Below are 13,623 nucleotides of genomic sequence, written 5' to 3'. Positions count from 1 at the left end.
CAGCACTAACATAAACAATTCAGTTTAATGTTTAAACAGCACTTGGTGTTTAGAATCCCACAATAAAAGAAACATATTATTGTTGAAATTATCACTTTGACAGTGATTGAAGGGTAGGCAGGCATGTGGCCTATAAAGCTATAATTTTTACAGTCCACAGCTTGAGTTTAATCATTTTGATACAACATTTCCAAAATATCCCTTTAAGTACTCCTTACACCATATAACTTAAGAGACAACATCCTTTCTGTACAATGAAGTGAACTCCAAAATGTGAACAGCACAGAAGTCAAAAGTTAAAGCCTTGTTAAAAAGAAAATCAGCACCAAAATGCTGACGGCCCAAGAAATATTGGTCTAACTGAACTTCACTAGCTTTCCTTGAAAGATGCTGAATTTTTCTTTGAAGTAATTTTAGAAAAGCTAAGAAGTAGTGATTAAGTGGATTTAACACTCAATCTAATAAGAAAATTCAACGTTGCAACCATTGGTGTCTTTGGATTTCTTTCAAGCATTTGAACCATAGCTTTTCCCATTTTTCTATATGTTTTTCCTTTTCTTCTTGAGTACATACTCACTTAAATCAATGCTTTCGCATACTCCAGTGGTCTTTCTCAGATCATTTATGATAATCACACCCAACAAGTGCCTGCTGATTTCCCTCTTGCCACTAAACTTGACAGAAAATCTTCAGTTAAAGAAAACAGAATAGGAAACCACAAAACAAAGCCTTAAAACTGAACATGCAACATATATGTATGCACACAAGCAGGCAACCAAGCAGATATTGTGTTCCACAAAAGTTTTTGTTTTTTTCTCAGCTTAAAGAAGCGCAATTTTTTGGGGTATTTTCTTTCTTTTTTTTTTTTTTTTGTCCTTTTTTTGGGGCTTTTTTGACAATCCACCACTCATGCAGTCTCACCAGTGGGTCTGATAAATATTTTTATGCAAAAAACCAGCACTCCAGCGTTCCTCATTCCAGCACATATAATTGCAAAACACCAAAGCCTCAAAATGAATTTGGCAGCAATACCCAGACCTTGACCACAGCTTTTGCCACGTCCAGCTAAGAACTGATGAACCTGAGCCCTTCTGAGCCATGCCAAGACCCATGGGCACACAGGGGAGGTGTCTGGCTGGTGGGGAAAAGGGAGTGAGTACCCTGCCTGGTCCAGGGCAACCAGAGGTTACCTCCAGACTCAGCAAGGAGCTCTGAGTTGTTGTATTGGGCTGATACACTGACACAACTCCTCATCTTAATGCACATAGAAACTGATGTGGGAGAATAACTGCACAGGACATGGAGCTCTTTGAGCCCTGGGAGCTTTACCTGGCTTTTGGTTGCCGCAACCTTCGCAAACAGTGCTTGGGACACCTTAGCTCTCTTCATTTCCTGCTGAATCTCATCATAAATGGAAGCATTAATGTTCATGGAATTGTTTTCTGGTTTTCCATTCCTCTCTGTAGCAATAGTAGCAGTTTTGACCTAGAAAATATGAGACATTTTTCATTATGAAAAAAGTTATTTTCCTCTCTTTCCCTCCCTAAGCAGCTCCCTTTTGCATTTAATTCCTTTTATCCAATCTTTCTCCGATATTCTTTCAGCATTTTGCAGAATAAACATTCTAAGTTATCTATGGTGCAAGTGATTGGGAAACAGGAAAATTCAATGCATTGTAACATTGAATGCATCTGAAATATGAGTTACCATTAACATACCACTGCGAATTTCAATGTCAGAAATTAGGTGGAAACCTGTCAAACAGTCTTGTAGAGACTTGTGAATCCTTACATGATTTCTTTGCCCCACACAAATGAAATAAAAATTGTAACTGCAACATAAAAGAATCTCTAATAAACCATAAATCTGACAGATATATCTTGATTCATGTCTTAGGCTCAGTACACTCAAATGCATGATAATGTTGAAAAGTTGTGGCTTTAGATAGAATTTTTAAAAAAATTATCAGTTTAGTTCTTAAGCTGTTTTTAAGAGACAGTTCATAATAATGCAAACTTTAACCACTCCTTCATGAAACCAAGATAGGACTTTCTGAAAGCTACTGATTCTAGTTGTATTTCACTTACATACATCAAATATTTATTCTTCTTGCAGTCCAGATTAAATAAACACCAAACATGTAAACAAGACAGAATGATTACAGTACCACCTTTATGCTGCATCTGCAGCATTAAGGAAAACAACAAAAAATACATCAGTAGCGACATGATGTGCAGGAGACTATCCTTTCCTTCATCCTCTGGAAATGATGGAAGTGATGTTTCAACACCAAGCATCATCCCACCAAGGTTAGACTGCAGTTTCTGCAATATCAGTTGAGAGGTACAAAAAATCAGCAGGTACTCAGCTTATCCTACAATATTCTCAGTAGTTAAGGACAATGTCTGTCTTTAGCAGTTACTCTTGCAAGGCTTGCTCAAGATTAGTGGACCTAATGGGCCACTAATCCTAAAGTGGATCTGAGGAAAGGAAAACTGGATTTCTGCCAAGAACCCACAAGGTGATGGTACAAGAAAAATCAAACCTTAAGATTTCAATTCAAACCTACTGATTCATACTGAGGTTATTGAGAGCCGAATTAATTTAATTATTTTGAAGTTACACATCTAGTTTAAGACAGTCATTCAGCCTAACACTACACCTGAAGCACAAAGCCTGGCACTTCCAGAAGGTGATTCAGCCTACTCTTAAGTACGTGTCTAAACCCACACTTTCACTATCAGTTTGATCCAGTCCAAGTCAGCGTCTTCCTGTGCTCTGAAGTCCCTTGAGGTTCAAAAGGAAATCATGATAACATGATAATTCATCTTCTAATCTCACTCTCTATGAGTTTTCATATGTCACAGGTCTCACGACATGGGAGTCGAAGGCTTTGGATGAGAGATGTACTTAGGTAAATCAGCAGCCCATTTTTTCCTAGAAATGCCATGCTCAGTTTATGTTAGCTATCATCCATTGTGCTTTTATTATAAGATAATCTAGCCCAGAAACTGGGAGTACATGCCACTTTTGCTAAGCCTCATTTGTCCATCAGGCTTTTCAGGAACTGTGCTAACAAACACTCATTAACTACAAGGGGCAAAATTCTAGCAAGAGCAAGGTGTCCACAAGCACTTCCCCTTGCCCCCATTCTGCAGGCATTAGCACTTTCTGGTGTCTGAAAACAAGGGTCCTAAATAAAAACAGAAATGAAGAAAAATCCCAGAATGTGGCATACAGTTATCATGTGATTTTTTCCATCTGAAAACAATTAGTACTTTGCAGCTATGCCCTTTTTTGCAGTGCGACATTTTACCAGTGACATTGCAGCAGAGGATGGCCAAGCTGGACCAAAGGCTGCTCAGAAACATTTGAGACACCTGGCAGCAGGCAATGAGGAGCAGCACCATGAAACTCTCTCCTTCCCACTGCAGAGCAGGAAAAGCTATGCCTCACACCAGACAAATGAGTGCAGGGCTGCAAGAGCAGATACATTTCCTGAACATCATACAATGAAATAATTTAAAAAACAAAATCAATGGTAATGTCCTAACTTTTAAACAAGAAGATAACTGACAACTGGTGTAAACATACAACTGAAGACAGACTTATCTATGCGCAGGTAAAAATCAGCTAAATTAGAGAATGAAAAAGTAATGGCTCTGTCAACATGCCTTCTTGAATCTTGGGTTTAAATTTTGAGAAATAAATTTCAATCCTTCCCCCAAAAAATAATTTTAACTTGTAACTAATCTTTAAAGGACCCAAGGGGAAGATGAGAAGATGAAGGTATTCAGCTAGCATACACAAGTCTTTTGGGAAGGAAATACTTTGCTCTTGTGATCTTTATCAAAATGTCTCTTCTGTAAGCACACTGCCTTTTTGATTGCTACTGAGCTTCAAAAGACAGCTTCATGCTGTAGCAGTACTTCATAGATCACTTAACAGAGCTGTGAACACCCAGATCATCAAAAACCATTACACACCATGCTGTAGACATAATTTAAACTATGCTACTCAGTCCACAATTTTCAATGTCCAATTTAATAAGGATATGCATTTAACCCAAGGGAATTAATGAAAATCCTCATTCTAGTTTGCAAAGCACATCTATCTTTACACAGGTTCAATAAATTCAACAGCATCTAATATGTCACCAAAGGTAAAACAAACAAACAAATTCCTATTGCCTTCTGTTGATATTTAATTAGGGAACACTAATTGAATTCAGAAAACACTAATATCTGCATCAAAAAGCAGTATTAGCCCAAAGATCTTCTGGGGAATAAAGTCTTAAAGTTATAAAATGATGGGTTTGGGGATTACCAGGGGTTGTGGTTTGCAGTCATACCCTCTCCATCTCCAATTCACTTCATTGGCCAAATATAAAAATTCTTCTCCTGTCTCTTAATAGTTTCTCTTCAAAGATCAGGTATAGACTCTGGTTGGTCTAGATGGACTATTGGTCTGCTCTGTCTGATGAATTCCATGCCAATTAACCTCTTGGAGAATATCCATACATAAAACTGTTTCATAATTTATACATAAGCAAGCATCTAGGCTGTCGTGTTGAATTTAGAATTGAGTTCAAGACAGAGGCTGTTTGAAGCTGGGTTGAAAAAACACCCTCCTCCTCAAAAAAACCCAACAGAAAACAAAAAAGCTCTCAACGGTGCAACTTCAGGACTTGGGTGAGGAGGTGGAAAAAGTATTCACTTGGGAGAGAAAAACAAAACAAAACATAATCTCTCATCTCATCCACACTTAAGCACAACCTCCCACCCCACCCACAGCTACAGCCACATTTTCTGTTTAGGAAAGAAACTATAGATCAGCTTTTTTTTTTTTTTTTTTTTTTTTGACAGTAACCAAATTTTGCAAATACTAACTGAAGAGGGAAGCATTATTTTACAAATGTAACACACTAAGAATCAGGAATTCATTTGGCCATCTTTCTATCACCAATCAATCTAGTCTTCTAAGAATACTTGAAAAAAAAATAACACATCCATCTCCTCCTGGCCTACCCAGATATATCTTCTCATCAAATGAGACTGATTACAGCAGCAAGAAGTTCTGGATTAATTCAATTTTCCTAAAAAAAGGGTAAGTTGTCGTAGAAGGAATAACCAGTATGAAGAGGTTTTCACAAACATGGAAGCTCACTCCTTCCCATCGAAACTGAAACAAAAAAAATTTATATAACACATTCTCATAAGTACTGTTTTAGCTTGGGAACAAAAATCTTCTTTAATCCTGGTTTAGCTTTTAATATTACACTGTACATTAAAATTCATAAAGTAGTTCATTCCAGGCAAAACAAACTACTTTTCAGTTCTGCTCTGCAAATAGCAGAGGAGGTACAATAAATGTTGTTGCTTTCAGAACAGCTTTTATCAGGACAAGGTTTACTACTCCATTATTACAGTGGCGCCTGCAAGTGCAGTTATAGTTAAGTGTCAGGGTTTCCATTAACTCTCCTCCATGGTGGTTTTTGCGGGGGTGGGAGGAGAGGATTGCATTTATTATTTTGTTCATTTTACTTTTGTTAAAATGCAACTTGGCAACAAAGATTATCAACCTAAATCTCAATTTTTGCCAACTTAAAAGTTTTGCTGGTGGTGATACATGGCACATGTATATGGGACTACAACTCCACCATAAAGGTTCATGCAAGCTGGTGTTATCCAGAGCTTCCTGCAATGGAGATTCACTGGTCCTCAAACACCATCAAAGAAGTGCTTCCCTAGACACCAGTCTTTCAAGAGTAACATCCTATCTCTGAGACTCCATGCACTATTGCTTTAACATGAAGGAACTGTAATTTATTTGCGCTCAGAGGGAGGCCAGGATTGTATTTATGAGATGAAAGTTTTGGTCAATGAATACCTAGAACCATGACTCATGCAAGATTTGTGGCTACTTCTTAAAACGTTGCCTTGTTAAAATAATATTCTGCTCTTGATATTACACATCCTCTACTTTTAAACAGGATCATGATGGGCCTCACAGGTTAACACAAATTTTCTTTGGGGAATATGGGTGGTAAGAAAGATTTCTTCCATGCCTCTGCTGAAATGGAGACTACTTGTCCTGAGAATGAAGTGTTTATAACTTCAGGATGGCTAAAAACCTTTAAGCAGAATATTTTGGAAAAGAAAATCTGTAACTTGGCCACCTGCCTCCATCGTCTCCCACAAATTATACAGGAGAGGGGAGTCATCTTCCCCCCACTTCCCAAAGTGCCCTGATGAGACATAAAGGCCATCCCTAGTACCTCAGCATCCTCTAAAGTATCCCCAGATTCTCTCATTTCCACATAGCATGCAATAGACTCATTCCTTCAACTTGATCTAGGAATACCTCAGAGCCTCTGTGGGGTGATCTGCAAGGCTAAGGTGTTGGAGAGTGGGGGAGAAATTATTACAAGAAATAGAACATGAGAGGACCTTTTCCCTTCCTTCTAAACTGCAGAGGTTAAACGACGTCTCCATGCAGTACCTACCTGATGGAGATGCTAACACTTATAAACTCCAGTGCCCCAGGAAATAGCCTGACAGGCAGATCTCTGCCCCAGGGGCGGCAACTTGAACAATGTCCAAGGGAAAAATCCTTGTGTACGCCGTCTCCTTGTGCTCAGCCCACCAGTGTGGAAGATAGTAGCAGACCTTTACAACTTGACCAGCTTAGAGGGCTATACACACATCCCAAAAAGCTCATGCATTAGAGACTAATGGTTTCAATTAAAAAAAAAAAGAGTAAGATTTTGCATTTTGTTTAAGTCAGAGAGAAAGGGAGAAGTAAGGGGGACAAAGAACTTCTTAAAGGATTTCAAAAAAGAATTGGAAACAATCCAGATACATTAGCTCAAGTAGCAACTACTAAGAATGCTGTAAAAATGAGATAAATTCAACACTGTTCCTTCTAACTCAGGCACGAAGGTTTATGCTTGGTGAGTTTCTACTATCCAATCAGACCTCCAAGGTCACACTTTCTGTTTTTGCATACAACAGAATGCAAAATTTACACAGAACAAGCTCAGCTGCTAAATGGTTAAGTCTGCTCTACTGTCTGGCCACCAGTTGGCAACACAAAAATGCAAAATAGATCCTTTTCAGGATGTTTATTTTCACATCCTTCCGAAACTGATAACTTGCAATTGCAAAATAAACCTTCATGTGTGGCATATTAGCTCCCATTTTTTATGGTTTCATAGTTTAATTGTTTCAAATGTTACACTGGTCTAAAGATTTAATATTAAATATGTTGGCTCTTGCGTAAATTCTGTTGTCAGGATAAACGGCCGGTTTTCTCTTTCAATGGTTATCCAAAAAGCTCATAGCCAAGCTGGAAAAATATTATTCTGTATTCCTGCAAAATAATCTTTAAATAATTGCTTATAATAAATTTAGTAGTAAGCACGATTGTAGTTTTATTTCCTTAGTATCAAATATTCAATAAACTGTGGACATTTTGGGGGCGGTATCATAGTAGCAGTTTGCATTAAAAAATTTGCAGTATCCTGACTGTAATTTATTTCTGCTGTGATTTGTAAAGTCATACTTGCCAGTGTTACAACTAGGACAATTTCACTATTATTTCAAGCATCAACTACTGTAGTTATCTTACCAACACAGATATTTCAATTTTCAAACTTAGGACTCTGAACACTTAGCAGCAGGTGAAAAGTGCTTCAGATGTTTATAGTGGGCATTCTGGAAACATGTAAGGTCACAAAGAATCACAACTCAGAGGTTTCTACATTCTCAATCTATTCACTAGGGAAAATGTGTGTGTTTTGCTGAATGACAGAGAACAGCACAACAACTGGAAAAATAAGTGCTTTGTTCTCTAGATCTCAAGTACTAGTCTATAAGCATTCCTTGTAAACTTGCTTTGCTTTTGAAAAGGATTAAAACAAACGTATGCTGTTTCCACTTTGAACTATCGCATTTAGGTTAACTATACTCCTGACTCACACTAAAAAAATGAAATGTAATTATGAACAAGAGCACAGTAGAGACAGATAGATTCAGCCCCCCCTTTTCCACTGAATTTGGACTTACAGTATGTTTTGTCAGTTTAGAAAACCCCAAAGTCTCACTTTCTTTCTGGCTGCAAGGGATTTATACAGTTTAAAGTGTGAATTAAAACCAGTACAAGGACTACCTCTGACTTGACATCCTTCAGGAAGGTCCTGTAATTAACTCTGTTCTTTAGCTGTGAAATTGCCCAAGACCACTTGAGACAGAATGAGACATTACCTTGGCAGAAAGAGATAAGTTAAGAAGGAGGGTTAGCCTTGGCTCTGAATTACCTGGGCTGTGGGAGCAGGTACAGATATTGAAACAAACTCAAATGTTATTTTAAACACAGTTATCTCTATTTAACTATTTCCCACTAAAGCATTACTATGTAAATAGATTCTTGTCCTTTATCTTGAAAAATATCTATAGTGTATTTTACAGACTAAACTCAGTTAATGATAATACAGTCTGCTTTTTCTGCTAAAAATTCTTTCTCTTGTGCAAAGTACTGTAGCAGGTCAAGGCGATCTTCTCTCTTCCCTCCTACAATTTTGTTATTTGTTACTTCAGTGTGGTCCTTAGTATCCATTAGCTGAAGGAAAATTAGAAAAATAACCTCTAGAGGAATTTATAGCATTCTGAACGGGTATAGAACATAGTCACAGTCACAAGCCTATGACTGGTTAACAAAAACCTGCTGTTTTTGTCAAAAACTCACCCGTCACAAAATTCCCACAATCCCAAAACCTTGCTTTGTTTAGCAAAACTGGACTGTGTGTGCAGCATGATTCCCACATATCTGCAGATCAGTTTGGTTTTTTTTTTTGCATAGGTACAACCTTGAGCCACAGCAATGCAGAGCATTTCTGAAAATATACAGGTTTTGGAGTGAACCATGTTTCTTTATGGAAATCCTGTGCATTCCTATGGCTCAAATGCATTTCTCATGTACCTTAAAACAAGCATCAGAGTTTCCTTGATTGACACAAGGACTGCACTGTTGAATCTCTCAATCCCAATCTACCAAACTTTGCAATTTTTGAATTGAATAAATTTTAGAGAAATCAATAGGAGTTGCATTTTAACAAATACTACATGAAGCTTTAAGGAACATACCAAATCATTCAGAGTGATGGATAGCAAGCCTGTTGTGTTATGCAGTTTTCAGTAGCTCAAGCTGGTGAAAGCATGCCCAGCATTTTAGGATGGGATCTTCCTTCCCCTATCACTTTAGTTTTACCTGTTTGCCTGGAAGAATAATTTTTAAGGCACTACAAGGTACTCACACTTCTGCTTTCATTCCCTCTCAGTTTAATGGTTCAAATCCCACAAAATCCTTATCTGAAGCTATAACATTAAGAACCTAAGAATTGTAAGAAAATATGACAGCTAAAAGCCATCATCTTCCATGCCCAGTAAAGCTTGTACCTCAATAAAGTGAGCAAAAAATTTGGTAGGAACCATAATGGCTAGAATTTATCTTAAAATTAGAAAATAGGTAGTAATAAACTGCTACTATCATCCATTATATTTCTTAAACTTAATTTGCGATATGCACCGCAAGTAATGATTCTACGAGTGTCTAAAAAGTGCAACTGCACAAAGTTTCTTCTTTTTCAGCAAGGTCTCACCCAGAGGGACAGTGAGAGAACCCAGCAAGCCAACCCCAAAGGCAGAGAGAGCGGTTTACTTGTGGAGGCCGGCTGGGCGGTGTGCTTATGAGAGGCGCCGGGCCCATGGCAGAGGCGGCGTTCAAGCTCCTTTCCCTTTCGTCCTGGTAAATTCGATCTCGTTCTGCTTCTGGCAGCTGCAAGAAGTTCTGCATAGCCCGAAGGTTTACCAGCAAGGACTGAGAGGCAGTCTTGGGATCCTCTTCTTTTCGGAGGATTTCTGAGAGCAAGCCCTGTAGGGAAGGAAGAAAAAAAAATAGGCTCGAGAGTTAGACTAGGTGAGGGTCTGTAAAACTGTGCTCTGAAAAGCCACTGCTCATCAGTCCTCATTCTTCTTCCCACTGGGCTGGGAATGAGAACAGCAAATGCACTATTCACTCCACATAGGATTATATTAATGGCATATTAGGTAGCAGAGAAGAGAGCCCCAATTGTACCCTTAATTTTATAAAGCATCTGTTTTAAATACAACATAAACTGAATCTTCCTAATATGTCTTCCCCCTTTTACTAGCTTAAGTTGCCAAGATATCTTTCACAGTCCACAGACAATCATGAGTTGTTAAGGATAGGTGAGATACACTGGGGGCTTCTCAGGCTTCAAAGGCAAAATGCATACCCAACCTTAAAAAAAGGCTTTCCACATTTCTAACAACTTAAATAGATCTTTGAAAGGAAGTGATATTTCACAACTAATCTGAGACTATAAACTTGCAACTTTCCTAAAGTACTGCTTCACTGACTCAGGGCCATACTTTTTATACATCAATATTTCTTTCTCAGAGTTGCATACTGGAGTTTAACAACAAGTGAGGAAACTCGTTGGATGCCCTCATGTTCCTCCCTCTGGCACCTTCCTCTCTTGTCATCAGGACAACCCTAATCCTCAACAGTCCAATTCCTGGGATATTTATATTTAATGTCAACAGGTTCTTGACATCTCTTCTCCACGCCAGATTCTCCTTTTAAATATGTCAGGCATTCAAAATGCTCTACTGTCTTGGAGTAACAAGATGGTGATAAGTAGAGTAACTTGGAAAAGCAGATGTGAACTACTACTTAGAATAAATTCTGTTGCCATGCTGGGTAAGAGAGAGGACTGGCATGGGAGGCTCATACTTATAGTGTAACAAGGGAACACGCACGTGAATTTCAGGAAATAACATAACTCAATGTTTCTTCTCCTATAGAACTGTTCTAAGTTATTCAGGATAATGGAGGGGCAGATAGAGAGAGAGAAGCAGACAATAAAAAAGCCAAAACCAAGATAGGTAATACTGAACATATCTATTCCTAAGGGGGTACAAGAGAATGATATGGCCAAGGGAATCTTTTTGGGAAGTCTGATGCTCACAGCACCTGTGGAAGTTGTCATCACTCTCAAAGGTCTTAACCTACCAGGAAAAAGATCCTCAGGGAGGTGCTGCTGAAAAGCCACTGTTCACAAGCAGCTGTGCTTAGACAGGACCAGGGTCCACCCACCAGTGTGGGTGCGAGCTCTGCACTTCCCTGTTGGGCAATGAAGACAGAGGCACCAGGCACTACACCTTAGCCAGTGTGCTCCTGTCTGTGCCTGCATGCATAACAGGGAAATGGGATGGAAAAAGCCAAACAATCTTTCCAGCATTAAGCATGAAAAATATTTCAGAGGAGGAGAATTAAAAAAATAATCTTGGGGGATACTTTCTTACCACTTTTCTTGATCCCTCCTGTTTTCTGGTATCCGGGCAGAAATTACTCAGAAGGTAAATAAACGAGTTACTGACAAAAGTGGCATTTAGGTGATGTTTTAAATTTTTTCTTAATGGTTAGTCTAATAATAAATTTACTTATTAGCAAACATGGAAAATAAATTTGTGTCTATAATTTTTTTCTACTTTTAAGTATTTAAACCCATAGTTACCAATGTTTGTTAGTGGTAGGGTTACACAATCCACCTCAAGAGGAGGTACAAAATGATTTTGTTCTACTGGAGACAAGGCAAAGCTGTCTGCAGAGCACAGGATGTAGAGAACAGAAGAGAAAGATTTAGGTTGGAAGGGACCTTTAAGATCATTGCATCCATCCATTAACCATGCACTGCCAAGCCCACCACTAAACCATGTCCCCAAGTGCCACATTTATATGTCTTTTAAATACCTCTAGGGATGGTGATTCAATCACTTCCCTGTCTGCCTGTTCCAGTGCTGGACAACATTTTTGAAGAAGAATTTTTTCCTAATATCCAATCTAAACATCCCCTGACATAACCTGAGAACATTCTCTCTTACCCTGTTGCTTGTTACTTGGCAGAAGAGACCAAAGCCCACATTGTTCATCTCCTTATAGATGTTTTAAACATGAGTGATTTCTGACTGTTTCTGTGATGGAGACACCTCTCCAAGAAAAAACAAGCAAGAAAAACTAAACTCAAGTGGACTGGCCATTGTCAGGAGAGAAGACTCCTTGCAAACAGCCCCACTGTCAGCCACAGGAAATGTCCTTAAAAAATACTTTAGCCCATAATAAAAAATATTTGCTTGTATAAGCCTTAGCCACAGAGTGGGCAGCTAAAAAAGGTAGAAAAGACTATTTTTCTTGTATAACTTTTCCCTCTTCAGTGAAATAAGCAAATAAAGCAAATGCTGCTGTTTTTTGGGTTTTTTTAAACTTTTGCCTGCATTTCCACTGCTGTGGGACACCTCTTGATGCTTAGAAATGCCACTAAGTATTCATTCTCCTCTCTTCCCCAACCACTGTCATGACTCTTTGAGCTGGGAGCAGAGCAGAGCAGAGGACAGCGATGCAGAGAGAGGAGGGGAGATGACAGAGCATGGAGAAGGCAAGGAGGAGTTTGCTTCTAGGCTCTAAACCATGAAAATGAAGATGTAGTACCAGGTGCAGGCTGTCTTAGAACACAGCTTGCCTGCTTGACATACTACTTCATTGCTACTCCTTCAAATTTTCAGCACAAAACTCCAGCTAAAAGTTGTTAGACAGGATGTGCAATGTGAAAAATCCTAGAAAGAAAATATCAGCTCTTGCACTCTGGCCTGTGCTGATGTGCACAGATTAACTGTTCACTTTACCAGGCTATAACTGGTTTTCCAGGATACTAGTCTTGGTGTGATCTCCTGATATTGTATCTGAAGTTGCATAAAAACTAAGCTTGTTTTGCAAAGATATTATCAACACTGTTAGGCATGAGCCCTCCTCATGGTTCCTCCTTTGTATTCTTTTTGCACTAGAAATGTATTTTTTTTTAAATATTCCCAAGTTCCGTTGGTAAAAAAAAAAAAAGGTTTACATGTCATCACAAGTATAATTCATTACTAATGGCAGAAAAATGTTCAATAAATACTATCAAGGCTTTCAAAAGCTCATTACAAATTCTTTAAAAATGGAGATAAATTAAAGTGTCTGCCAATATGAACAAAAACACTGCCTGTCTGGCCCCCAGTTTGTCTCCTCCTTGAATGTAATCACTGATTCAAATAGATTTTTATCAGTGTGATAGAACTTCAAAGCTTCCAGAAGAAACATGCAATTTGCCCAAATCTTCCCAAAACATGCAGAACATCCCTGAACTCTATCCCTCCTGGTTGCAGGGTGCTCCTATCCCATGTCCAGGTGGAAGATTATTCCCAAACTCCACCCCCAAGCCTGGAGCCTAGCCAAGTAAGTTATAAGCAGACACATTTATCTATGTCGTTTGGTAGCAAGAGGAGAGCTGTCATGATAGTGTAATAGCACCTTTTTACCTTTTATTCAATAGTGATATGGATAGTGTACTTTTTCTTAAATTACACTATGAAGAATTATATGAATACAGTGGCAATTTCTGTTATACTTAAGCAGGCAAATTTCTCTCTACCACATAATTTACAGAACTCAAATTCAATAAAACATTACATGATGGTCCATTACTGTTATCAATTTTGAATAATC

General features: G+C 38.5%; 1 protein-coding gene across 5 annotated transcripts in view; it reads right to left on the bottom strand.

Moving 5' to 3' along the window:
• SATB1 (SATB homeobox 1) overlaps positions 1-13,623 on the bottom strand; it is a 92,128-nt gene that overhangs the window by 25,262 nt on the left and 53,243 nt on the right. For all 5 annotated transcript variants that reach the window (XM_056484447.1, XM_056484443.1, XM_056484445.1 and 2 more), the window contains 2 exons: positions 9,718-9,930; positions 1,330-1,485 (listed from right to left, as the gene is read on the bottom strand). In XM_056484447.1, coding sequence (XP_056340422.1) covers positions 1,330-1,485; positions 9,718-9,930 — 369 coding nt within the window. The remainder of the gene's footprint in view (positions 1-1,329; positions 1,486-9,717; positions 9,931-13,623) is intronic.

The sequence above is a fragment of the Oenanthe melanoleuca genome, chromosome 2, assembly GCF_029582105.1.
Source record: "Oenanthe melanoleuca isolate GR-GAL-2019-014 chromosome 2, OMel1.0, whole genome shotgun sequence".
Taxonomy (NCBI): Eukaryota; Metazoa; Chordata; class Aves; order Passeriformes; family Muscicapidae; genus Oenanthe; species Oenanthe melanoleuca.
Note: the sequence above shows the minus strand (reverse complement) of the source record. Positions and strands in the feature narration are given on the sequence as shown.